This window comes from Camelus bactrianus, chromosome 19 (assembly GCF_048773025.1).
Source record: "Camelus bactrianus isolate YW-2024 breed Bactrian camel chromosome 19, ASM4877302v1, whole genome shotgun sequence".
In the NCBI taxonomy this organism is placed as follows: domain Eukaryota; kingdom Metazoa; phylum Chordata; class Mammalia; order Artiodactyla; family Camelidae; genus Camelus; species Camelus bactrianus.
This window is the reverse complement of record NC_133557.1, coordinates 2,645,476-2,672,409: the sequence shown is the minus strand read 5'-3', so window position 1 is coordinate 2,672,409 and position 26,934 is coordinate 2,645,476. Positions and strand designations below refer to the sequence as shown.

Here is a 26,934-nt window from a genome sequence, read left to right as displayed (position 1 = left end):
TACTATTTTAAATTATTAAGGGTGAATTAAAACATCTCAATACAAATGAAATATTATCCTCCTCAGGGGCACTGGTATTTATACAGATGTAAGTGTTCTATACTGCTGTCATGTAAATCCTGTAATCTGGAGGGCTTCCTAAACGTTAAGAATTTTCGTTCTGAGCAGTTGACTGGTCTGAGCCTTTTGCATGAGCCAGTTCAGTTTTTTTATCTTCAAAATGTTCTGATGTCCAGTGATAACACTGTCAGAGTCAACCAACTGAGCTTATGAGAAAAATGCCTTTACATCGTGAGGATCTTTCATTGTTTTGAGTGATTCTCTTTAGATGTGGTCAGTCTCTGTCTCTTGAGCTGCCCTCTTCCCCCACCTCTGACCATCCTTCACACACACACACACACACACACTTTCCCAGCCCCACATACACAAGTCAGCTAACACCAGACACTGCTGAAGGGCTTCAGCCCTGGACTCAAGCTCTGTGCACCCCCCGTGCTTGTCCAGCTCATCTGTGCCCATCCCCTCCTCCAAGGCTCTTCTGCCACCCCCGTAAGCTCCTTCTCCCAGAAACAGTAAAATGTCTAGGTCGAGCAAAGGGCCCTGTCCCCTCGTACAAATGGCCCACCCAGCCGAGAACGTGGTCCTTCCACAAGTGCCACGGAGCGTAATCCTCAGATATTTGACCTCTGCAGAGCCCTCCAGGCTCAGCTCCTTAAGGATCAATAAACAGTCCTTCCCTCCCAGGATTGCCTTCTGCCCGGCTATGCACTCCAAATGCCTGAAGCCAGTGATGACTGGCTCCCCCTGAGCATCCCTCCAACTTCCTTACATTCCTTAAAGCTTTGAATTCCTTTATCATTTTACTGTGACATTTGCCAAAGGATAGGATTCCCCTCATTTTCTCCCAGTAGTTATTCTGCAGGCTCGCCTGGCTGGGCAGGGCCCGGGAAACAGGCTTCCTGAGCGACCGTATTGGAGATACTTCTTTGGCATCAACTTCACTTATTTTTCCCACAGCTGTTTACTTAACTTCTCTTCCACAGCCACGGAAGGGACAGGGAGTGAGTCAGTACCGGGGCACCTTCCTCGTGCTGTAACCTTGAGTAGCCGATTCCTTTTCCCATAACTTTTTTTTTTCCTTTTCTTTTCATTTTGGATCTTTGGTGTCTAAGTGACAATCGGTTAGGAAATCTGGGAGGGCCTATTCAGAACTGCCCTGCCAGGGCTTCTCTCTGCCTGTGTGCGCAGAGGCCAGCTGCACTCAGCTCCCTGGCTCCGGAAGGTGGCCGTACAAAAGAACCGCTGTTCCAGATCAGGCAGCGCAGAGGGAGTCATCACCCTCCCTCGGGGCAGAAGGAGGGCAGCCGTGCCGCCCCCGCACCCTGCCGGCCACCCCACCGCGGGACTCGGTGCAGAGAGATGCTCCGAGTTGCAGTAGCTCTGCCCCGAGTGCCCGCGTGCCAGGGATGTGGGAATCGTGATGTGTACTTTGGGAAGAAAGGGCATTATTACAGGATGAGTCATGGTGTTTTTCTTACTACAGTTTCTCATAAGAAATCTCGAAGCCCTTGGAGCCGCAGTTTTTGACCTATTGCTAGACATGGAGCTGGGAAGCCTTTCTGCGAGTTTTTTACCTTTAGTTTCATAGTTTTTTTGCTCCCTCGCCTTCTTGTCCTTAGAAATAAGAAGAGCGTGAGCTTGTATCACACTTGGCATATTCCATCCCAACAACGTCCTCCTTCGTATTTACAAATCCAAGTCCCTATGTGAAGACTGCTTTCTTCCTCAGATGTAAAGCCCTGGGGCCTTTGGGAAATTCAAAATTATTTATCATTTTTATTATCCCTTTATTAGAGTAAATAACCAGTCGTAACTGAAGTAATGACTTTGCTTTCCAGAGTAATAACTTTATTGTGTAAATAACTACACGCCTCTGTCTGTCTCTGGGACCTTTCAGGGTCAGCACAAAGGGGCTGTCTCCTAGAGCGCCGGTTCCAGCCACTCCTGTCTCTGGAGACCCTTCCCCTCTGGTCTTCCCATCAAGTTTTAACACGATTTGCTGAGTGCTGGCTCTGTGCCCGGAGCTGTGGCAGGCACTGGGGAAAGCGCTCCTGCCCTCAAGGAGCTTACAGTCCGGCTGATCAAGGGTCCCAACAGTTACCTGGTGACCTGAAAAATGTAATTCAAGTGTATCTATTCTGTATCTTAATAGTTCGCCTCTGCCATTCAGAGGGAAGGTCCAGAATTCTAAGTTACTTTCTTTCTTTTAAACCCAAGCTGTAAAAGTCTGTGGTTCTTTTGGAAGTCAAAAAAAAAAAAAAAAAAAAGGCATTTAGTACTAGTGCTGCTTAAAAGTGGATATATCCATTAAGATACTTGGGCTCTCTCAACTCTCTTCTTCTCACCTTCATTTGAGGTGTGGCCAAGCTGTGGAAACAGCCGTCAAGAATCTTCGGGTGTACCCCAGCCACGCGATGCTACGCCCTCCCTGTAACATCCTCCCAGTAGAAGGCACGCCGGTCCATCCTGACGAGAGACAATATTTAAGCACTAAATTAAACACTGCTCTTAAGCCAAACTACTGTTTAATGTTAAAAGATTCTCCTTCTAGCTTATGAGTATAAAATTGAAATGAAAATGAGTCTAAAGAAGCAATAAACTACCCCGGCCTAGGTTATTTTTAGCTTGGCTGGCGTGTTTCTCAGCTGTCCGTAACTGAAACTCTGTTGGCCTTAGCTTTACTCTCAGTCAAGGGGGAAGGTATCAGATTATCTCAAAAATCCTTTCTCATAGTGAATTTCTGTCAGAGAAAGCAGATGAAACTGTAGCTAAATTGAAAAAACCATAAAATAATTTTGCACCAAAGAGAACTTTACTTGTAGCTTTAAAAATTGTGATTGAAAAAGAAAATCAGAGTAGAGCGATGTTTTAATCCTAGGAAAGATGAAGAGAAATTATAAGGGAACATTTTAGTCGTTACGTTTTTTAGAATAGAAGAAATAAACAACAGTTTGTACACTAACTTATGTACCCGGATGACAGACTTATTCAGCTTTCATGAGAGAACTTTTGCAGAAGTAGAAAGCAGATCATTCAAGAAAAGAACTCTCCTTTTTTTGTATCAAAAGTAATTAAATAAGCAGTGGATGCTTTTTCTAGGTTTTTCATACTGTACCATAGACTTTAAGAATCTGTTCTTCTTATCTTACTGTATTTCCTCAACAATGCTAGTGGTAAATTACATGGAAGCCATTAACGAGAGATTCCTGTAGCACTGGGAAAATTTCCTAGAGTGGGAAGAGGTCATTTCCATATCTCACATTTCCCACAGCGTTCCGAACTTAGTTTTTTACTTAATCACTGCTTACCAAAATTGTACACGTCCATTGTACCAAAAATTTTAGAATCCAAATATATACAAAGAAAGTAGAAATTATCCACAGCTCCCAGCCCAAAGATAGCCTCTGTTAATGATCTAGTCTGTGCTCCCCCTATACTTCATACTTGATAAGTGAGGTCAGTGTGTATTTATTTTAACTGGGACCCACTCATTGGTGAATTGTATGTTTATGTCCGTTTTTCTGTTGGTATTTTTGTATTTCACAAACTCCTTGCTACATGAAAACTTCTTACGTAAGGAAAGTAACCTTTAGTGAGTTTGTCATTTACTTTTCAGTTTCATGATGCTGCTGGGTTGTCGGTGTCCATTTCTTCAGGAGAGCCTGCAATGGGCTGGGTGGGAACCCTAGCACATCCATCACCCACCTGCCCTGCCCATACGTGAACTGGCTGGTGGATGATCCTTAGGAAAACGTGGGGATGGAGATGTTCTTGATTGATCTGGTCTGTTTCTAGACGATGACAGAGATGATTAGAAAATTTTTTCTCAGGGGAAATTTTTTTTTTTTTTTTAAGATCAACTTAAAAAAAATTGATCCTTTGCTTGTATGTTACAGTAACCTAAGGTTATGTTCTCCTTTCCTCACAATATAATTCTCCCAAAGAACTAGCCAGTGGTATGAGATGGTTATGGCTCATGCCCCCATCCCCAGTGCTCCACAGGAACCTGCTCTTTGCCAAGCTAGGACAGGCAGGATAGATAAGTTAGGTAGGACATAACTAAGAATAGTTAACTAGGGTAACTAGTTTTATATATATATATATAAGATATATCTGGGTCCTCTAATCCTTTGTGCTTTTTCCACATAATGTACCTTTCCTTGTGAGAGACCTATAATTTCTACCTTTCATGATCACTCAGATGATAGGTTGAATTAGGAAAAACACGGCAGGGAATAGATCAAGTGGAAAAAGGATCAAAGGTGAAATTATGAGACCTGGCCTTGACCATTGCCTGTCCCCTCACTCACTTGATGACCTTGGACAAGGCACTTGGCCTCTTGGAGCATCAGTCCCCAGACTCATTAAGCAGAAGTAAAAGTGATGCCTGCCATGCGAGCCTTCCCAAGCTTTCCTTGGGATCCAGTGAGATGACGGATATAAAATGTCTTGTAAATTCCAAAGCACTGATGCAGTGTTAATTATTATCCTCATCATTTCCATTCTTCCCCAAAGAGGAGTGAATTTAAATGCCATTGATACCAGATTAGCAGATTGCCGAACATCTTATCCTCCCTGCTAGGAAAGAGAAAAACACCCGCCCGTGCTATTTTCTTGAGAAGCTCGGCATGTTCATTTTTTGTCTCCGTCTGCCAGCCCAGCTTCACTTTGCAACTATCAAAAATGACGCACCAAAAAGTTAGGTGATAAACCCCCATTTAGCCAGCAAGTCGGTGATGGACAAAGAGCAGAAACTTGTGACTCCAGTGGGAGCTCTGTTAACCTCCGGAGGAGGGGGAGGAAGAGCAGAGACCACCCTGTTAAAATGCTTTTCATCTCCAGTAGCCGCCAGTGGACTCACCGCGAGATACGGCTTTGGAGAAAGGACCCAGTCACTTCTCGAAGGCACAAAGGAGTTGGGAAACAGCGGTTTTCTCAGGCTGAGTCCCTAAAAGTGCACACGGCTGTCAGAACACCCACAGCGATAGCACAGACACAGTCACCGTGTGAGAGGATCATGTTTGGAAAGTTCATTAGTAAACGGATGATTTAGAATTCGGTGCTCATTTTCCCAAGGAAACGATGCCATAAGTGGGGCGAGGTTCCCAGACGAGTCCACAGAAGCTGTTACTATCATGAGAGTGGAGTCTTGGAAGGGGGGGTCTCACTGTCTGTGAGGAGGGGAAATGGGAAGAGCTGTTCCCTCTGCATCCCTGGGCAGAGGGCCAGCTCTGAGCAGAATTTTGAAATAAGACAGTCGTCTGTGACGTATTCTCTCTGGCTCTTTCGCTTCTTTCCCACCAGCGACGAGGGCCACCGTGGGCCCTGTCCGGCCAGTCCTGCTACCTGCATGGCCAGACTGCGTATTTACCCGCCTCTGTCCTCTCCCATCCTGTCCAGGCCCACAGGCTCAGCCACAGAAGATGTCAGGGAAAAGATCACCACCACGGACGAAGGGCTGGCAGCCTTCCTGTGGGTGCTGGCATTTTTCAACCACAGGCCTCTGTGAGGGAAGGTCTTTTTGAATAAGGAGACCTCCAAGGGTAGGCTGGTCCTGCCTGGGGTTAATTACCATTAAGCTTCTATTTTTCACAGATACTTCCCTTCTGCGTTTAAGCTGGGCATTATTAACCTATGATTTGTGACTTGGCTGATTTTTTTTTTTAAGTTGTATGTGGTTTTATGTTTTTCTGGTCAAAGTAAAATAGCTGTTATTCAGTTCTCAGAGTGGTCAAAGCACTGGTCCCAAACCTACAAAATTCTTGAAAGCACCCAAGTTTTGTCACACTTCTGTGGCACCAGAGATGGTGGGGCCTAAGTTTGTCTAGGATTTATTTTTAGGTTCTCAGGGGTTAGGTAAGTGTAAACTGGAAAATCCCTGTGAAATGTGTACTTTCTGCAAGATAAGTTCCTTGATTTTTTTTTTTTCACTGATTTCATTTTCAGGTTAAGAGTCGTTGCAACTCTTCATTGGTTGGTACTTCCCTAGTCTACACAAGATAGTTTCACAGTCATCAACTCAGAAGAAATAAAAACTTTAAAAAAAATTATTAAAAACAAAACAAAACTAGGGTACCAACTGCTAACCAAAGCGGCAGCTTCATTGGTGAGGCTGTGCTCGGCTTCCCCTTGGAGCCTTGTCCTTTCGTGGGAGGGCAGAGAATGGAGGGCCTGGGGCCGGAGGACCCTAGTGACGTGGAAAGGCGTGCCCCTCCCCATGGGAACTGGGTGGATGACGGATGTGGCCGCTGGGGTGTCAGTTTCCTCATCTCTGAGACGGCGGAGTTCACGTCCGCCTGGTGGGCGTCTCATGAGGACTGGCCCCTGCATCGAGTGCATTGTCAGTGGTATCTCAGCACAGACGTCCTCCAGCCCTGTCATCTGTAAAGAAACGCCTTCAGTCCACAGTGGATTTCACGAGGTACCACTTTTCCCTTTCATTTACCTCTTTTTGCTTCGGGTCCTTTGAGGCAATACACACACGTATGCTCCTATACTTTCTTTCAGTTGTTCATGACCACTCTGCCCCCCCTGTTTTGTCCTTTTCACTTCCTTACCTTATCAAATGTCAAATAATTTGAGAAACTACTAGAAATGAAGTTTGGGAAAGAGAGAGCTCCTCCTCATTTTAAGACGCCGTGTGGCTTCCGCGTGGCCACACTGCATCACGGTCTAAAACTGGTCCTTGTCATAGTTCATGCTCTACTCAGGCTGCTTTTCTGTAAGTTACTCCTTCTGTGTCCCGTCCCATCTCACCACGCTGGTGCTCCAGGAAGTCATCAGGCATCACGCTAAATCTTAGTAGGAGAAGACCTTTTCTTCTTGCCTTATTATAAAGTCATAACTGAAAATAGTGGCAGTTTTTTACTTTAATATTATTATTTGCCTCCCTCCTCCCATAAGCTGATATATAGTACTTTTGCTCTACTTTTATTGTTTGCAAAAGGCTTTTATTGTTTGCAGAGGGCTGTCACATACAATAACTTGTTCGGTGCAGCTAACCTGAGAAGAGATCGTATCAGTCTTGAACATTTTAGTTTTCAAGGGACAGGAAGGCCAACTCTAAATGGCTGAGCAAAAAAAAAAAAAAGGTTTTTGGCTCATGTGCCTCAAAAGCCCAGACTTCAGGTATGCTGATCAGAGGCACAAAGAATTTCATCAGGATTGTTTCTCACCATCTTTTGGCTCCACTTTCCACTGTTTGGCTTCGTTCTCAGCCTGTACGTGGTGGTTGGTCTTGGCGGCTCCAAGTTCTTGGGAAAAGAGAGCAGACCTCTTCCCAGGCCACTGTAGCCCATGCATCTCTTTGAGCCTTCTGAATTCTGCATCCGGATTCGCCCGGCCTGGGTCACAGGCCCACTTGGAGTCAGGCTTGGAGACAAGGCCTCCTGAAATGTATGGACACTGGATGGACAGTGAGGACATGATTCCCTAGTTTCTAGAAAGTGAATGAGTGCCCACTAGCTAGCTTATCGGCCCTTTTTTTTCCTTAATAGATGAGGAAACTGATGTTCAGAGATGACAAGTGGCTTGTCCAGGTCCCTCAGTGAGATAGTGACTGAGGAGGGCTGGACCCACGGGCTTCCGGCTCAGGGTCCTGTGCCCTTTCTCTGTTTCCATCTCTCACCGGGAAGGCATATAACCCCCTGGGCACTGTGGGGAGAGCACTGCATGGGGCCAGGACTTCTTGACTCAGTCCTGCCCCGAGCTAAACACGTGGCCTCAGACACTTAGCCTCTTGGGTCTCGTTCTGCCGAATACTCAGTGAGGCCCCAGTGAGACATGGGGAAAACACTGTAGTCATGTCAGCTTCCTACAGATGCAAAGCATGCTTTGCCTTCTTATAAACCCATATGGCTTGTGCAGATAACAGGTTTTCTTTCACAACAATGTCAAAGAAATGTGTTCAGTGCTTTCCAGTTTCCAAAGTGTGCTGCATATGTCTTGCTGCATTTACGTTCCCCAGACAATCATACACCAACGTGAGGGGCTTACATGAACCTGGCTGTGGGACAAGCCACCAAGGATGCCATTCCTGGCCTCCCTTCCCCATCTGTTTTGGCGTGGCCTCTGTTCCACCTCTCATCCTAGGAGCATTAATCTGATCCGATCAACACTGGGTGTATCATTCTCAGCAGATGTGATCATGAGGGGTTCAGATACAGTAACATTATGGGTGTCACCTAAGGGTACGTATTCTAATATTCTGTGAATTATCTAATTTTAAAATATCCTGTTTGGGTTACCAATTATTTTCATTCAGGGGTAAATGAAACAGAATCAGAAGAAACTCGTGTATATAGCCATGAGAAAATAGATCCGACCCTCAAGAGATAAAAGATGAGAGTACCATATGACCACATTAAGTACTACTGTGAGAAAAGTTGCAATAGCTTTACCTCCATCAACAGATTGAGGATCTCCCCCCCCCCCCATTGCCTTCACATCCCGCAGGATGTTCCACAGTCCTGGAAACATGAGTTCAGTGAGATAGCTTCTGTCACATCTTACAGCCGGGACCATGCAGGGTGCTCATGTATCAACAGGCAGGCCGTGTGGCTGGGGTGAGCTGTGACGGGGATGCTCGGAGTCACCAGCAGCCCGATCCTCCTGGACCCTGGGGGCCCGCAGCCAGGTGCTGGGGAGGGGCCAGCAGGATTCTCCCAGCAGAAGCCATGCTGTCAAATGGGTAGTGGGGCTGCATTCGTGCTGTTCGTCCATGAATGGGGCGTGGCAGTAACAAAACTCCCTGCCTCACCAAGCTGTTGTGAGGGTGATGCTGGTGAATGCAGGCAGAGCTTCTGGAACAGTGCCTGACACTCAGTTGGAGCTGGGCATTTAGTGGCCGATCCCATCCCACCAAAGATGCCTATCCCAGGGTCGTCACCCACTCACTCTCTGCTAACCCCCTCACCTCCCCCAGTCTAGCTACCACCCATTTCTCTGCTCCCCTTCACTGCAGAGCTCTTCAAAAGTGTTGTCCGCTCCTGTGCTGGCCAGTCCTGTGGCCACTGGCCATGTCTGGCTATTAAGCATCTGAAGGTGAGGGTGGGGAGTAGTCAGAAATGATGTACTGAGAGTGTGGAATCCACACCAGGCTACCAAGGTGGTACAAAAAATATAAACTCTCTCAATATTTTTATATTGATTACATGTTGTAACAATAACATTTGGAATTAAATTGCATTTTAATTTCACCCGTGTCCTATTACCTTTTCATGGGTCTGTAGAAGATTTAAAGTTACCTGTACAGCGTCTCTTCTATTTCTGCTGGAGAGTTCTGGTCTCCGCTGTCTCCACTTCACTCTTGAGCCCATCCCAGATGTGCTCGGGTCCCAGCGCATCACCAGAAATAACTTTTGTCAACTCACCTTCCTCTGGCCAGCGTTCAGTCCTAACCGCTCAGCAGCGGTTGACACGGTTCTCACTTTTAATGAAGCCCTTTCTTCTCTTGCCTCCAGGGACATCATGTTATCTTGATTTTTCTCTTTTCTCACTAATGATTCCTTCATAGTCTCCTCTCCTGAATCCTCCTCGTCTTCTCTATTGTTTTCTCATCCAGACGGACACCATCTCTGTGGACTTCCCAACTTCGGGTCTGCAGACAGACCACTCTCTTCCCAGAACCTGTATCTTCACCGCCTGCTCACTGTCTCCATTTAGATGTCCAGGACGAATCTTAAAGCTTATATACCTACCACAGGTTTCTTGGTTTCACTTCCCCAAGACTGCCCCTGCCCCAGTACCTCCTGTGTTGGTCAAGGGTAACTTCCTTCATCCAGTTGTTTAAACCACAGATCTTGGAGTTAGCCTCGCCTTTTTCCTTCCTCTCGCCCTCTGTGTCCAGTCCATCAGCTCATTCGGTTGGGTCTCCCCTCAAATCACATTTCCAGCCTAACCACTTCTCATCACCACCACTTCCTCCAAGACCCACATCCTAGAATGGACCATTACTCTAGCTGCATCCCTGGTCTCCCTGCTTCCACCCTTGTTTCTCTGTTCTACCCAAGGTGATCCTTTTAAAATACCAAGTCACTTTTCTTCTTGGAACCTTCCAGTGGCCTTTCCATCACCAGCACACACACACGCACACACACACACACACACACACACATACACCACCCCTACCCCTCTTAACCTGTTCCCTGACCCCTTTTCCTGGTTTGAAATGCTCTCTCCATATGCCTTTTTGTTTTTTGGAAGTATAGTCAGTTTAAAATGTGTCAATTTCTGGTGTGCAGCATAATGTTTCAGTCATACATATACATACCTATATTCCTTTTCATGTTCTCTTTTATAATAGGTTACTACACAATATTGAATATAGTTCCTTGTGCTATACAGTAGAGACTTGTTGTTTATCCATTTTGTATATAGCAGTTAGTATCTGCAAATCTCAAACTCCCTATTTATCCCTTCCCACCAACTTTCCCCACTGGTAACCGTAAATTTGTGTCTTTTTTTTATTTAAATTCCACCTACGAGCAATATCATATGGTATTTTTCCTTCTCTTTCTGGCTTACTTCACTTAGAATGAAGCTTTCCAGGTCGATCCATATTGCTGCAAATGGCATTATTTTATTATTTTCTATGGCTGAGTAGTATTCCATTGTATAAATATATCACAACTTCTTTATCCAGTCATCTGTTGAAGGACATTTAGATTGCTTACATGTCTTGGCTGTTGTAAACAGTGCTGCTGTGAACACTGGGATATCTTTTCAAATTAGAATTCTCTCTGGATATATGCCCAGGAGTGGGATTGCTGGATCATAGGGTAACTCTATTTTCAGTTTTTTGAGAAATTCTCCATACAGTTTTCTATCATGGCTGCACTGCACTGCACTCCCTCCATCAGTGGAGGAGGGCTCCCCACCACGTCCTTACATGGCTCATCCTCCACTCCGGTCTCTAGGTAAAGCTTACCTTGTTACCTACCATGGCCTTCCCTGACCACCATATCTCAAACTGCACCTGCACCCCAGTGACCTTTTAGAGGTTTATTTCTCCTCGTGACCTCATCACGACCTGGCATTGGATGTTTGCTTGTTTGTTGTCTTCCCAGCTGGGATAGGGGCTCCCTGAGAGCCAGGAGTGTTTTCGGTGGGTCTGTGTACTTTTCTGCAAGGACCTCAAACAACACCGGGTCCAGAGTTCAGTGGTACCTGATTGGATGACTCTGCTCAGTTTTCAATTGCATGTCCCTTTAGGACAGAAGTTAGTTAACTCTTCTGGGTGTGAGAATCACAAGGGAGCTTGCCTAACCCCGCCCCCCCCATCCCCCAGGGCAGTAGCTTCTGGGGTAGAATCCTGAACGTTTTTGAACAAGCTTCCCGGGTGCCTTTGACGCCTAGCATACCTGGACCACCCTTCGCCAGAGGCTGACTCAGTGTACCCGTCTCCATTTGCTTATCCGTTGCTCAGCTTTGTGGAGTGTTGCTTCATGTATATCAGCAGTTCTTGAACCACCTGGACACCTAAAGATAGATCTCCTCGCCCCACCCAAGAGCTTGTGAATCAGAACTTCCAGGGACAGGTCCTGGGAATCGATATTTTTGTAAAGCTCCCTCAATGCCAGTCTCCCCTCCATCCTTCGGGAGGCCCAGCTGTGCTTGATGGGCTCCTGGAGGAGCATATGAACTTAAGAGTGGGTATTTTTAATGTCTTTTTAGGCCAGCCTCACTCTCCATCCCTCATTAATCCAGCAGTAAGTAGTATTCTGTTCAAACGCAGCACTCAGTCTAAGTCACCACGGAGCGAACTTGATTTATCCATGATTTCAACCTGCTTTGTAACCCGAGCATCAGCCAGTATTTCAAACTCCATTTCAATCCAGCCTATTCTGCTGAGTACTCTCTTTGTAGTCTGTTCTGTCCAGGAATTTAAAATATGTTTCCCAGGTCAGACCAGACAGCACTGGGGGTGATGCCCCTGTCAACACTCATCTGCTCGGCCTCCCCCTTGGACCTGTACTGGAGCAGGGGCTTTGACTGCCCTCGACTTACGGTGCATCCACTGGTCTCCAGAGCACCCCCAGGGATGGAGACGGACCTGACCCCGTGCTCTGGGAGCCTTCCTGGCCTGCTTAAGCTGCCGAGGAGAGTGTGTCCGTAATCAGGCCTCTAGGGCTGGTGGCCTTGCCTGTCTTTGGTTTTTTCCTGGAACTATGTATAGACACCTGTACAGGTGGAAGCTCTTAAAACTAAAATCCTCAAAGTATTGCCAAAGATAAATAAATAAATGGGGTGCGAGGGGTGTCAGGGAATGGTAGTTTCAGAATTGTATTCCTGAGCTAGCCTCAGAGCCGGCTGCCAGGTTGTGGAGAATCCCTGATGGCTGAGGTGGCCCAGAGCAGCCCTCTTGGTTAACTCGTTTCTTAAGCACTGCGACCCCATGGGGTGCTGACTCTGGACTCCAGATGGCCTCTGGGGAGCCTTTTTGAATACGCTGGATTTGTCTGTATCCTTTGCAGAAGATGTTGGAGTCATTAGTCATAGCCCAGTCCGGAAAGGAGCAGTGTCACCTGGGTGAAGCTCCGGAGGCACCTGCAGTCTTCTCAGGCTGCATGGCCAGCACCTTGAGAGTTTTGCTTCTGCAGAGTTCACGCTTGCATTTTGTTGGCAGACATGAGAAGCCATTAGTAATCAGGATGAGCCTTCTGGGAAATCCTGTTCCCAGGTGATAGCTGCTTCCTCTGGAAGACGTGTTTGCACTGGAGGCAGTGGAGGCTGCGATTTCATGACAAAGGGGAGTGAACTGACCCCAGAAATGTTAAGCATGATAGATTTCTAATGAGATCTGACAGTTCAAGAGCTGAAGGAGTCTGATCTCTGTTTTTCCCCCCGCCCACCCAGTCTTCATACAAACGTAAATATGCCGCCTTCAACAAATTGCCAAATGTGGTTTTAATTTGTGAGCTGGACACTTTGCCTTTTCTTTTCTTTTCTTTTCTTTTTTTTTTTTTTTTTTTTGAGGAGGGGGAACAAAGTCACAGGTTTTGCACTTTTAGAACTGGATATTTCCTTCTGTCACTTTTTCTGTTGTTTTTTTTTCTTCTGAGGACATCCTCCCCCATTGTCTGCGGTCGGATGAATTCTGGATGAGAGTCGACTGTCCTGTTTTTCGGAGTTGTTTTTGAAGTTCCCATAGGAAATACCGAGTGTTCTTTAAACTCCACTTTAAAAATAAATAAATAAAGGCAGTGGGTGAATAATTGAATACGAGATGTGAAGGCTGTCGCTGTCACCGTGTCCTGCATTCTGTGGCCTGTGCAGTGTCCATTGTTGCCATTTATGACCCTGTCTGCCTCCATTGTGGACCTCTTCCAGCCTTGGGGAATTTACATCATTCCTAATAGCAAAAGGCTTTCTGGTTCCCACAGAGTTGTTCAAAGCCTGACTCATGCTCCTTACGTTAATTGTTCAGCTCTGAAAATGCTGCACTTACAGGGTGTGGCTGGAAGGGGAAAATCTACTGTACTTATAGGGCATGTTTAGAAGTGTTTCACACATAAATCTCAGTCTCTCTCTCTCCCTTTTTTGTCTCTGTCATCTAACTTTTAAAGTAACTCTTTCTGGTTAACTGCTAAATCTTAGGAGAAAGAAAAGGGAGAAGCACCAAAATGCAGTATAATTCAATAAAAGCCGTAGTGTTCTGCTCACTGACCTTAGAAACTGACTTCATTCACAACTGGATATGACTCTGGGTGACATTGATCCGGGTCTGAAACCGTAGGCAGGGTTAGTGAGAGCTAAAGGCTGGTACCCAGGGTGCAAGGCAGTGATTGTCCAAAGCTCATAGCATCCCTCTGTGGGACACCCAGGTGTCATACTGGCGGCTGCCACCTACCAGGCTTTCTGAGGCTGTCGTTCTTATTCCAGTGTAAGTCTAAAGCAAGGACCTACTGGGGTGGTGGCGGTATAGCTCAGTAGAGCGCATGCTTAGCATGCATGAGGTCCTGGGTTCAATCCCCAGTACCTCCATTAACAACAAAAAAAAAAAATTAAATTAAAATAAAGCAAGGATCTACTGATACCTTATCAATACTGTTTCTTGTGACAGCAACATTTTATCATGGAGTGTGATGGAGAAGGGTACTTATAAACGTACCAGCAAATGAAAGGAGCTAATACCTGAATTGTCTGAATTATCTACGTGCCAACAAAAAGAAGCCAATTCCCAAAGTCTGAAATGGGTCGGTGTTGGTGATGGTTGGGAAGTTTTTGCTTTTTACAGTTATTTCCTCATGAAGCTTCCATCAGAACATCTAAGTATAGAAAGTCAGGTAGTCTCAGAATTATCTAAAGCCATGTTAATGCTGTCAGTTTAAGGGGAAAAAAAATTCCAGTTTTTTAGTAACCAGGAATCACAAATTCTAGTTTTCAAAGTACCAGTATTAAAAGGCTTAATTCTTCCGCAGTCTTTAGTATTGCAAAGGCCATCTTTGGTATTTTTGTAAATAGAGTAAATGTAGAGAATTCTTAGGATAATCAGGGTACAGACCGCCATGCCACCAGGTCTCTGGAAGGTCAGGCCCACAGGCCTGCGGCTGCCTGGCTCCTGACTTGTGGGCTGCATCGTGGTTGGGGCCGCAGAGGTATCAGACGCTGGCCGAGAGTTCCCAGACGACTTGAAATCGCCATCCTTTCCCTCACAGTCTCACGTGTTTGTGACACATGGTGATGGATGAAACGTGTGTGCCAGGAGTCCAAAAGGAGTGACAATTTACAAAAAAAGTTCTAGACTGAAAAAACTTGAAACAGCCTAACACCATGCAGTTTCACCTAATCCTGACCAAATTCAGTCTGTCCTCCAGGGCGTTCAGAGTGTAACTGTTTTTGCTCACGTTCGGCTAGCAGATTTCGCTTGGTTGAACCTTTGTCATCTTTCGGAGTAGACGGGAAGGGCTTGCCCTGAGCAGCTGAGGATTTTGCTGAGTCCCCTTCCTCCTGGCGCAGAGCTCAGGAGAAATGCTCTGAAAGACATGTAGGTCCCGTGTGTTTCCTTTTCTTCGTGTTGAGCTGTCTGTACGGCCAGGCACATAACGCAAAGTCTGGAACTCAGCAGGAGTGCGTGGACAAAAGCACTGACAAAGCCCCTCTGCTGCCGACCTGACCCAAAGTTGCACGCTTGCTTTTCCGCCTTCCAGGCTCTTCCTCGTGCTCCCTGGACGGTGGCGGGGTGGGGATCCTTGCTTCACGGGTGTGTTGCAAGGAACAATTAACTACAAGCCCTTTGAAGATGAAAAGCACCTGTTGACGGTGTTTTGTGCAACTTTCTGAGCGACTCCAGACAGAGCTGGAGAAAAATACGCTCCTTTCCTAAGATGTGTGTTCGGACCCCAGTGTCATTTATGATAATCCTTGGGCCCTTGAGAGCAGCAGTCAGAACGTGAATGTATTTGTTTCCAGGCTAACACTGAGCCAAAATAAATATTTCAGCTTTGATATTTTGTGGTTGGTGGTTTGAGAAACTTCAGGCCATTCACAAGGCTGCAAAGATATGCCAGAGCCAAGCCTCGAGGCTCTGAATCTCCCCAGCAGCATTTGCCCTGCCCCCCAAGTGAGTTTTATATTTAGAGTACAGTTTGCATTGTCTGCTGTATGTGTTGTAGAAATAGGGTTTGTGTGTGTGTGTGTGTGTACAAGAACATGTTTGTACACACACACACACACACAGCCTGTACTTTGGACGTATTTGAGCATTTAATTCTGGGAAAAAAAATCAATATATCAGATGTAGGCAATATTGATCCTTAATTTCCAAAATGAACACCTCTCTGCCTTAGTTAAAATATGAACTCCGTCAATACTCCATTGATAACCCGGTGATTAATAAAGTGTATCCTAGTGTTTTGGAAAATGCTTGTGTAAACATGCACTTGGGATTTTTCTAGATTTGCCAGGGGGTAAGGAGAAGGGAGGGGAGGACACGCATCCTCCTTCAAGTGCATAAAATGTGACAAGAGGAACAGGGAGGAAACCAGACTTAACAGCTTCACACAAAAAAAAAATCTTTCTTTGTTTTAGTGTGAACAGAACTGAAAAAGCAGCATCGTGAGCAAATCGTGGAGCAGCAGGGACGTTGCAGGAACATCCAGTGACCCAGTGATGGCAGAGGTGGCAGGGAGGAGGGGTAACAGGCCCCATCCAGTTCCCCATCAGAGCCCGTGGGCCGAGCATTACATAAAGGCAGCTGAGAGCCACTGGGGGCTTCCTGTTCCAAAGCTGGAAAAAGTTCATCAGACCCCGCCAGAAGACACCAGCCGCCAGCGAAAACCTCATCCTGGGGCGCGGTTGGAGGCAGGGCTGCTGAGCGGGAGCCCTGTCTGTAGCTGTGAGTCAGCATCACCGGGTCCAAGACAAGGTCCGCGAGGGGCCAGAGTACCACAGAAACGCAGCCTCCGACCACCGCCAGAGAGTTTCTCTTGGAAGTGATCAATTAGCCCAGAGAGAAATAACAGTGCAGGGAAAGGGAAGCTGTCAGGGTCCTGCCAACTTCAGAGCTGTCAAGACCTGGGGTTCCTCTTGAAACCGGAATTGGCAAACACCACGTCTGATGAAGAGTTGCATGTTTTGGAAAATCTCTCCCCCAGACATCTTGCGAAAAATAAGCCAGGACAGGCACAGCAAACTGGCTCGGCCACAAACACTGAAAGATTATCTCCAGCTCTGGGCAGCCCAACCGATGAAAGAAAGAAGTCCGAAAGAGGCCTGCAACTTACGGAGGAGGAGGGCAGAGTTGCAGTGGAGGGTCCAGTGGCCAAACCTGTGAGGAATGAGCAGTGTGTATAGATGCTGTGATGGTAAAGGAATCCGAGTGATTATTTCAAATAGAAAATTCCTGTCTGTGAGCTTTCCAGGTGATCACCTCCAGGAGCCTGTGTGCTTTTCCTGAGAGCATTGCTGCCTTCTCATCACCCTTTGTAACTATCTTTAGAGATCTTTTTACTTATTGTCTATTTTTAAATTTTTTTATGGAAGTATACAATGTTGTGTTCGTTTCAGGTGTGCAGCAGAGTTACACACGTATTCCTTTTCAGGGTCTTTTCCAACTTAGTTGATGACAAGATCAGGAACTTACTTTAATGATAAGCCGCCATTTTCTTTGTCAGCGGTGACAGCGTTCATGAAGAACCACGTGGGGGAGCCAGGCTCGTGCCTCCCCATCACATCCCTGTGCAGACCACGCCGCGGGCCACATCAGGACCGATGCTGCGGTGCTGCTGTCCAGGGCCAGGGATCCAGTTTACTGTCCTGCTCTTCAGCCTGAGTGGGGCTGCAGGGAAGGAACAGGCTAGTGGTCCACACCGTCTGCCTCTGGCCCCAGCATCATTGTCTGAAAATGTGTTAGAAATGCAGAGCCTGGGTCCCTGGGTGATTCTGAAACCTGCCTGAGTTCGAGACCCACTGGGCTAATTGGAGACCCCCTAGTGTTTATTCCCCCAGCCTGGCTGCCATGGCCCCTGGCGCATCAGCAGGGGCCCATGTGTGGACACAGACATGCACCCCCTCCTGCCCCCTCAAACTTGTAAAGCGCCTGGGTTCAGGTTTGAGTCACTCTGTTCCCAGGTTCTCAAGTATGGCTGCTGCAGCCCCAGGGAGCTCTTCCCGACCCTAAGAGTTGCAGAGCGTTTACATATAATCCAGACCAACATTAGTGGAAACACAGGGGAGGCTCGTTCTTGCTTGTAGGACAGGCATGTCCCTGTCCCTGCTCCCACCTCTAGGATTCTGGGGAGGTTCAGGACAGACCAGAACCCAAGGGGAGGGAACTCAGTGGCCAGGGTTTCCAGTTTCCCATTTGGAAGTCTTCGCAGGCAGTTTAAATTTCCAAACAGGAGCTTTCCACTTGCTGTATTACCCGCCATTGTCTCCAGTGGGCTTGCTGGAATGTCACGCAGTGAATCATTGCAGTGATTTATTTTGGATGGTCACCTACGATAGATTTCCTTAGCCCAATTTCATTCTAAAGTAGGGAAGAAACCATATTCAAAGGCCACTCATCAAATACATCTTTTCTTTCTGCTCAACATTGGGTGGTCCTTTGAAGTAGTCCCTCCCTAGTAACAAGGAAAATCAAGTATATTGCCCAACATGTAGGCGTTAGCAAAAAAAATAACCCAGAAAGCCCAGCAAAATAAAAGAATATGGAAACAGACACAGTGTAAGTTCATGCTTAAGACTGATTAGTGGCGTCTCCCGGCTCCGTCTGTCCTTCCCGGGTCTCCTTTCCCCACTTGTTTGTGGGGCAGGACTCATCAGGAGGCAGCCGTGTTTCGTGGCACCGTTTCAGGTCACGAAGTTAAGTCTCGTGTGCCATGCCTGGCCGTGGATGCAGGTGCTCTTCCAGGAAACCTGTCTCCTTCCTATGGCCCCAGCCTCGCCACCCCCACCGGGAACATGGCCCCGACCACTGATGCCCCTTTCCTCTTCCCCCCCCAGCTTCTTCCCTGGCCCCAAGTGATTCCAGTCAGGGGATTCCATAGGAGAAGAGGGAGCCCAACAGAATCCAGCCACAGCGGAGCGGATTCTGCTCATCCAGGAGGGGCAGGCTGCACAGAGTGGAGCCCCGCGGAGAAGGTGGGAGAACGTGGCCCACCGTGGGCCCCCTCTCTTAGAGTGACCTGTACTCTGAGCGTGCTCTTCACTGAAGACAGGACCACAGTGTGCCATTGAATCTGCTTAAGGAGAAACAATTATTGGAACCGTTTCAGCCAAGAGGGCACAAATAATAACCCAGGTGACAGGCCAGGAAGCAGTGAGCTCCCTGGAAGAGAGCCTGGGACCAACAAGAGCCATTCCAGTACAGGGGCTGCCTGCTGGCCCCGAACTAGAAGGAGACATTTGAACTGGAGGCCCCAGAGAAAGTTTTTATTGCGTTTTTATTCTGTCAGTTAACCTAGGCCTGGTGGCTGAAGCCCATACTCGCATTTTTAATGATTTTTCTTTCAAGAAAAGTCTGGGCATCGGCGTTTGGTACGGACTGTGATCTAAGAGGGGAAATAGCGGCTTTGGCTGCAGATGGATGGGGTCTTTCTCCCAGACCGTCACGTACACGGGACCGTGACGGGATTCACGGAACAGCTGTCCGCTTCCGCGCGCCGGCAGCATGTGTTTGAGGAATTTCGCCTTTAAGCCTTTTCCTTCCACGTGTCTGAAACTCCCCTGGATCTCTTGTGACTTGAGTGGTTGTTTGATTCTTTGGATATTTGGATGTACAAAAGGGGAAATGGCTGCCAGGTTCTTTTGTTGCTTGTTAGGTGGGAAATGAGGAGTGAGTTCTCTGCTGCTGGGAGTCAGTGTGTTATCATTTTCTTAATAATCTTAATTATTCAGCATCTGAATGTCTGAGAGCCTGTCAGTATTCTTAGTTAAAAAGAACAAGTTCTTCAGCCACTTATTTAACAACCCCAAATTAAATGTATATTCAAGTTTTTGTAACTCGGATGCTTGGAAGAAATAGGAACCCAATTCGATTAAGGTTATAACTTTGAACTCTGTAACTTTCTCAGTGTCTTGGCTTCTAAGTCGCCTCCACGTGCTTTCAAATGACTTTTTAATAAATTGGTATTTTTGTTGTTGTTTTTGAATGCCCATAAATAAATGTCTGAGAACAGGCAGTGTGATTTTTCTTACACAATCTTCTTTCCTTGGCCTCTGGAGGTTAATGGTCATCCAGATATGCTTGCATATTGTTACCCACAGAGGAGCAGACGTTGGGGAGAAAGGAGTGAGCACTGCAGCTTTGTGTTCACTTATTTTAACATTAAAAAAAAAAGTAGGAAAAGGCGTTTCACTTTATAAAAAGCAAGAGTCCTAAAGACCCTCTGTATTTTGGTTTTTGGAGAATATAACTTCTCACTGAAGGAGCTATCTCAGGATATAACTTGGGAACATCAGTGGGACCACTGTTAATGTGTTTGCTTTGGGTGTCATGTTGGGATTTTAGCATGAACTGTTGGGCATATCAGTGGCCTTTGATTTCAGAAAGAGCTCGGAGAGGGCAGAGCCCACAAGGTAACAAGAGCTTGGCCTGGGATCACAGTGTCACTGTCCCCAGTTTCCTTGAATCCCTTCTTGGCAGGCCCCCCTGTGGTATTTCCACAAAATTCTGGTGAGTAGGTCCTCCTTTGGTTCTGCTAAGAGCCAGAACCTTCAGTGTGCCGTGCTATGACTCGGCTATGGAGCTCATTTTAATGTCTTCTTTTCTCTGATGGGGAAATTTCCATGCCTGGTTTGTCAGGACGAGAGAGTCTGATCCTTGTTATTGAAACACAAATGAACTGAAACACGTTGGGGCAAGTAAGAAATCGAAGTTAAGCTGATTTCTGTTAAATAGCTTAAAGTTTTCCTTAGTAAAAGATAAATTAAGTGTTGTAAAATGGGGTTAATTCAGATACTTAGGACAGAGGTCTAACACTATATATCACTGATGTTATAATTTAATGGTATAATTAAATTCTCAGAAATCTAAAGAACTCCCTCTAATTTGGTTTCTGTAGTAACAAGACAAGGAACAAATATATGTCAATATGTAGCTTTAACAGAGGGGACTTGAGTGGATGAAATTATTGCGTTTAATTGTCGAGAACTACTCAGTACTGGGGTTGAATTTAATCACAAGCAAGTAAGTTTTATTGTGCAACATGGTATTACTTCATGATTGCCATTACAGTTACTTATCAAAAATCATCTTAATTCAACAAAAATCAGGAAAACCATATATTTGGTCCCCAAGCACCTGGTCGGGCAACTAAAGGTATGGTATTTGACAGATTCCCCGGAGTAACTATCTTCAACCAAGGTAGAAAGCCAACAGCCTCCGCGGAAATCACCGGGAGAGCCCTCTTCCCCCACTGGCCTTATCCTCTCCTTTGTTCTGTTTAAACTATTAAAAATTACTTTAAATAGTTGTGCCTGCCAAGGGGATGAAACTAGTTGTGTCGTGTAAATGAACCTCTTTTATGAGTAAAAAGTAAAATTGTTTAAAAAGTTCAATGTGTATGTCACTTTTCTTTAAAGCAAGTGAATTAACCCCAAGGGATATACATTCAGCCCTTTGTGGGACACGCTGCCTAAAACTGTATTCTCCTGGTTGGAGACTTTCTCCTCCTTGAAGGAATTCTGAGGGTTTGAAGACTGTGTTAAAATAATCAAAGGAGCTCTGCATTTGAACCCTGGGCCCGAAAGATTGAGGTCGGAACCCCCTGTGTGGGACGTTGTGATTAAATTGGCCCCTAAGATTGGGGGTGGTCTTTCCAATGCAGCTGTGTTCCCACTTCTGCTCCCAGTTGTGAGTTAAGAGAGACGCCTCTTGTGAGGGGTTAAAGTATGCGACCTTGACTCCTTTCCAGAGAATCTTGACATTTCCCAAGCAGATTCATTTCCATTTTCCAAGTGGATCTAGTCCTTGTTCAGCACCGCATGAAGCCCTGGGCTGGCTCTTCCTCTGCCCTGCCTTTTATGACGGGATCCCAGCCCCCTCTGGTTGCTTGTAAATATATTTCTCCTCAGATCCTGTACCTAATTTTTCAGAAGCATTTCAATATCAAGTTGGAACCATACATCTGAATAGCCATGCATGAGATGCCGAGATCCACTGCACTTGGCGAAGGAAAGCCCGTTTCTTGGCGTTCAGGTCCCGGGAGAGCTGCCCTGCCCCTGCCAGGTGCTGGGTGACTGCCTGGTGCCGTGTGCTGCCAACCCTGTGCTCTGCCACCAATTGGTTCATATGTTTTGGGACAAGTCACTTCACCTCCTGGGCCTCAGTTTCTTCATGTGTCAGATAATCTCTGGTACTTTTAAGAGCCACGCTTGGCTCCATGGAACCCTGAGATGGTACCACCCCATGTGTTCATTTCTCCATCCGTTTAAAAGTGGGTCCTTGACACCCAGCCACACACTGGAATCACCTGAGCGGCTTCGCGTTAAATAAGAATCCTGGAGATGTGGCCTGGGCACTGGCAGTTTTTAAAAAGCTCCTCAGATAAGGATTCTCATGAGGTGCCGCGGTTGAGAACTATTGTTTAAAAGTGGGGGTGGGGGTGTTTCAATACTGGATGTGACAAGTGGCAGGGTCTGTGAGGAGCGTCCTCTGCAAGAGGGGCTCTCTGTAGATCGGAAGCGCACCTACTTTCAAACGAGCCGAGCCAGAAAGGCTTAGGGGACGAGGTGTCAGTGGGCATACACTGTAATCCTACAGGGACACGTGTTCGCTCTTCTCCCAAAGGCCCCTTGATGTTACTCCTGCCGCTTTCGACCCGCTACCTCTGAGTCCAGCTTCGTCTTTGCCGGCACTGAGAAGCTGTTACCCTCGTACAGAAGATGAGGTTTTAAAGCCCTGAAATAATTGTCTGGGGTTTACCTTTGATCCATGATCATTAATATCATTAATAAGCTCTTGAAAAGTGCATGTGAATCTCAAGTTCGCATTTGGCAGGGCGGTGGGAGAAAGAACGCTTTTAAAATAGTTTGGCTCAGAAAGCGCATGTGAAATAACCCTGTGGGAAAACCGGGAGAATTTCTCCTCCTCCGAAGGGTCATCTAGGAGGGGACGCTGACCTTGCACTTTATGTGCAGTAACGTTTCCTAAAACCTCGTTCGTTACCCAGCCTGGCTGATCTTAGGGGGCGACGTAGGCTATAGGAGGGGACTCACGATGGACACATTTCATGCTTGCTTTTGTTTTTTCCACAGTTCCTGGAAGATCGTAACATGCATACATTTCTTTAGGGGAAAAAAAAAAGTCCAGCTGCACGAGATTTACTGCAGCTTTTCTTTCAGAAATTAGAGCTAAAGAATTCTCTCGTCTTCAGGCTTCTAAGGGATGAAGCCCGGGAAGGCCGAGTGTGTCTGAGGTGAGGAGCGCTGACCTCTGCTGGGAGAGGGGTCAGTTCAGCAACAGGACTCGAAAGGGAGGAAGAAAAAGCAACTCCTCAGCAGGGAGTCTGACTTGCTTTAGGGCAGAAGAGCTTTTATAAATAAGTTCCCAGGCTCCCACGCCCTCTCGCCGGTTCTTCTATTACTAGTCCTGTCTCCGTGTGTAGACACACACACACGGACACACAGACACTCATGGACACAGACACACAGACATCCTCATGGACTCACTGATGGACACACATACACACACAGACACCTCATGGACACACATGCTCATTGCTCATGGGCACACACAGACACACAGACATGCTTATGAATGTACTGATGGACACACACACATGGACACATACATACAGACACACATGGGCACACGCTTGTACACACACACTCATGGACACACACACACTGGAGGATGCAGCCCTAGCTCTTACTTCCCCCCACCGCCTCACACCCCTCCCTCCACCGGCCCTGGAATTGCGGGATGGACAGGCAGACCTTTCTCCAGACGAGGCAGGTGACGGATTGGCTGGGATTTTTCTAGGCCCTGTGGCTCCTAAGGGCTTTTCCGTTCCTCCTTCATATGCTCAGCTGGTGAGAAGAGTGCGAAGGGCTCTTTCCCAAACCCACTGTGGGAGCCTGGGAGGATTACCACCAGCCCATCCATTCCTGCTGTCAGAGGGAGAAGGTGGGGTGGTAAATTAGGGCGACCTCCTGCCTTGACGTGGGAGACAGGGCTGGGCATTAGGGATGTGTCCCCGTTGGAGGAGCCTGGAAAGCCTTCCTGTAATGATGCTGGAGTGAATGGGGGCTTGTGAAGGAGCAGGGCTGCTTTAATTTGTTTATTCTCCTTGAAATGCTTGCCTGGTGAGCCCTTCCCCATGCCTTCTGCTCAGCTCAGTGACCACGCAGAGCAGAGAGGAGGCTGCCCGGGCAGAGCCTAGGCGTGGCTCCCCAAGGGAAGTGCCCCATCGATCTGAAAGCACTTTGCAGAGGAAGCCCTCTCCGTGTCAGAGATGCAGGGGACCTGCTGTTGGAGTTCTTGTTTTGATGCTAGTAAGAATCTCCAGATGGAAGAACCTTCTGGATGTCACCTTAACTCTCTGTACAGGCTCAAAGACCGGCAGACTGTCCATCCATCTGGGAATTTTCTACATCAGATTGGCCTTGCTTTCTCTGGAAGACAATATCTCTTATCAGCTCACATGTGCTGGGTCCTGGTTGAAGGGTTTGATTCTCGGTCCTGGTATTATTTTAGGGAAGGTCCGTACTTGAGAGAAACCTAATTTTCTGCCACTGGCTTTGTGCCCCCACCTCGGCCAGTGCCCACTGTAAGAGGGGAGCCTTAGGAGAGAGGAGATGGTGAGAAAGTTGGGCTTTAAACTGAGTCCCTTTCAGTCCAGAGGAGATGGTCGCTGCACAGTGAGGACACCACTACAACAGTGTGTGGTCTGACAGTGTAGCGAGCTCTCTGCGACCTCGGAACAATACCACTAGAACATGATTCTTTTCTCTATATCCATCCTCCCCACAGTTTTATAAGGCCCAGAGTTCAAATGCAGAGCTCCTTTGATTATTTTAACACAGTCTTCAAACCCTCAGAATTCCTTCAAGGAGGAGAAAGTCTCCAACCAGGAGAATACAATTTTAGGTAGCGTGTCCCACAAAGGGCTGAATGTATATCCCTTGGGGTTAATTCACTTGCTTTAAAGAAAAGTGACATACACATTGAAGTTTTTTAAACAATTTTACTTTTTATTCATAAAAGAGGTTCATTTACACGACATAACTAGTTTCATCCCCTTGGCAGGCACAACTATTTAAAGTAATTTTTAATAGTTTAAACAGAACAAAGGAGAGGATAAGGCCAGTGGGGGAAGAGGGCTCTCCCGGTGATTTCCGCGGAGGCTGTTGGCTTTCTACCATGGTTGAAGATAGTTACTCTGGGGAATCTGTCAAATACCATACCTTTAGTTGCCCGACCAGGTGCTTGGGGACCAAATATATGGTTTTCCTGATTTTTGTTGAATTAAGATGATTTTTGATAAGTAACTGTAATGGCAATCATGAAGTAATACCATGTTGCACAATAAAACTTACTTGCTTGTGATTAAATTCAACCCCAGTACTGAGTAGTTCTCGACAATTAAACGCAATAATTTCATCCATGTGTGTCTGTATGAGCATATGAAGGGAATTCTGGCCTCCCTGACATGACAAACAGGTTAAAGATGGCACGTGGAATCTGCCCCCACCCCTCGCGGCGGGTGGAGAGAGCACTGGAAGTAGGCATCTGGGGATGTTGGGTGGAGGAGGCAGAGCTGCCCACGGGCGGTTCCAGGAACTCGCGGACGTGTCTGTGCTGGCTCTGCTGCACCGCGGACGTGGCGAACTTCTCACACTCGGCCTCCTTGGCTCTCAGTGTCTTTAACCGCTTAGGCGCTTTTTGCACGATAACCTGGGAGTAGCCTGCTCCGGGAAGCGAGCGCGTTTAGGGGATGTGAGAGGAGGTCTATGATTATTGCAGTCATCTGACAGTGGCCAGCACCCTCCCAAACGCCTGGGACACAGGGAGCGTCGCCCTCGTCCTGAAGACTCCTGTGCAGTGTGCGTGTGTGTACCGTGTGTGCATGTGTGCGCACGCGCAGAGTGGTAGGCAGTAGCGGGGGGGACCGCTGCTTTCCTTTCTGAGCCTCTTTTCCTGCGATTCATTTGCTAATTCTATGAAGCAGAAACTTAAAAGGAAATCTGAAGCAGCGCAAGAACAAAGGAACCACCCACAAAGGGATAGGGCTTAATCTGCCTTTGATTTGGAAAATAACTGCTGCTCTCGGATTTATAAAGATGTCACTTTCTAGGCAAAGCCGGGAGGAGGCACAGCTCGGATAGGTGCCACTGTCATACAGCAGCTTCCTGTGGCCTCCTTTCTTATTAATTGCTGATCTCCCAGTTCTTCACCTTAGAAAAATCACATCAAGGGCAGCATTGGGGCATAAACCTGGCACATCCCCAGAAGACGCAGAGAACGCAGCAGCCCAGCTAGCAGGCGCCCCACGTTCTAGTCCTGGCTGTTGCAAACTCTGTGTGACAGGTCCCCAACCTCGCTAGACCTCAGTTCCCCCCACCCCGGGAAAGCAATGAGATTTGAGGCCTTTGATTGCTAAGGTCTCTAATTGCATTACTACCCATTGAGTCTCAGGTGAAGGCTTTTCAACTGCCTGTTTCTCAGCAAGGATGAACTCAGGCAGCTTTTCACTCTTCAGGTGCAAAACAGAGAGGAGCCCAGCGTGTCTGGGTACTGAGTAGTCCTTAGGAAGCCAGCTGCAAACTCATATTCCCCAAGGATCGTGGAAGACACCCCCCCCACACACATCCCTGCCAGGAGAGCTGCTCTTTCAGACAAAGCTGTGACTTTCACGTTGCTGGCACCTGCTTTTGCTCTCTGTGAAATTCAGCCCTTCGGTGCCCCATGTAGATCATTGCAGGGGGAGGGGATGACGTGCGGGTGGGGGAGGCGGTGGGCCAGCCTCAATTCAGGGTTCTTAGTGGATTTAAGAGCCTCTGCTCTCCAAGTTAATTTTCCCAACTTGCATATCACAGGTTAATACTGGACCTGTGCATAATGATACATAATTTAAGACTTGTAAAAGCTGCCTGAGACTTGAAAGAAACACAGTCTAAGCCAGGAGGCTGAGCCTGGCATGCAAGAACAAGTAGTACAGGTAGAGTTTATGTCCAAAGCAGGGGAGCCGCGCCCTTGTAACATGACCTCAGAGGGTGCCATGCAGGTGTGCAGCCCCCCTGTGCCAGGCAGCGGTACCCATAGCCCTGCAGGCATCACCCCCACTGGCTGTTACTTTTAACCGTCATCGGAAGGCAACTCTTCACAAAGGGCACTTCGTTATTTTCAGTCAACCCAGGAATATCTCGTAGACTTGACGTGACGCAACGAGGTTGCCCTAATGGTTTCTAAACTTTGTTTTTAAGACTTCT

The 26,934-nt window shown here is 47.1% G+C and overlaps 1 protein-coding gene across 3 annotated transcripts in view; it reads left to right on the top strand.

The window, feature by feature from the left end:
* Window positions 1-16,256, top strand: part of SLX4IP (SLX4 interacting protein) — a 169,714-nt gene extending 153,458 nt beyond the window's left edge. For 2 of the 3 annotated variants that reach the window (XM_045512850.2, XM_010949987.3), the window contains one exon: window positions 2,417-16,067. In XM_045512850.2, the coding sequence (XP_045368806.2) occupies window positions 2,417-2,494 (78 nt within the window). In that variant the 3' untranslated portion in view covers window positions 2,495-16,067. Of the gene's footprint in view, window positions 1-2,416; window positions 16,068-16,089 lie in introns of those variants that run through there. The other variant, XM_010949988.3, reaches the window with a different exon arrangement.
* Window positions 16,257-26,934: the final 10,678 nt, after the last annotated feature.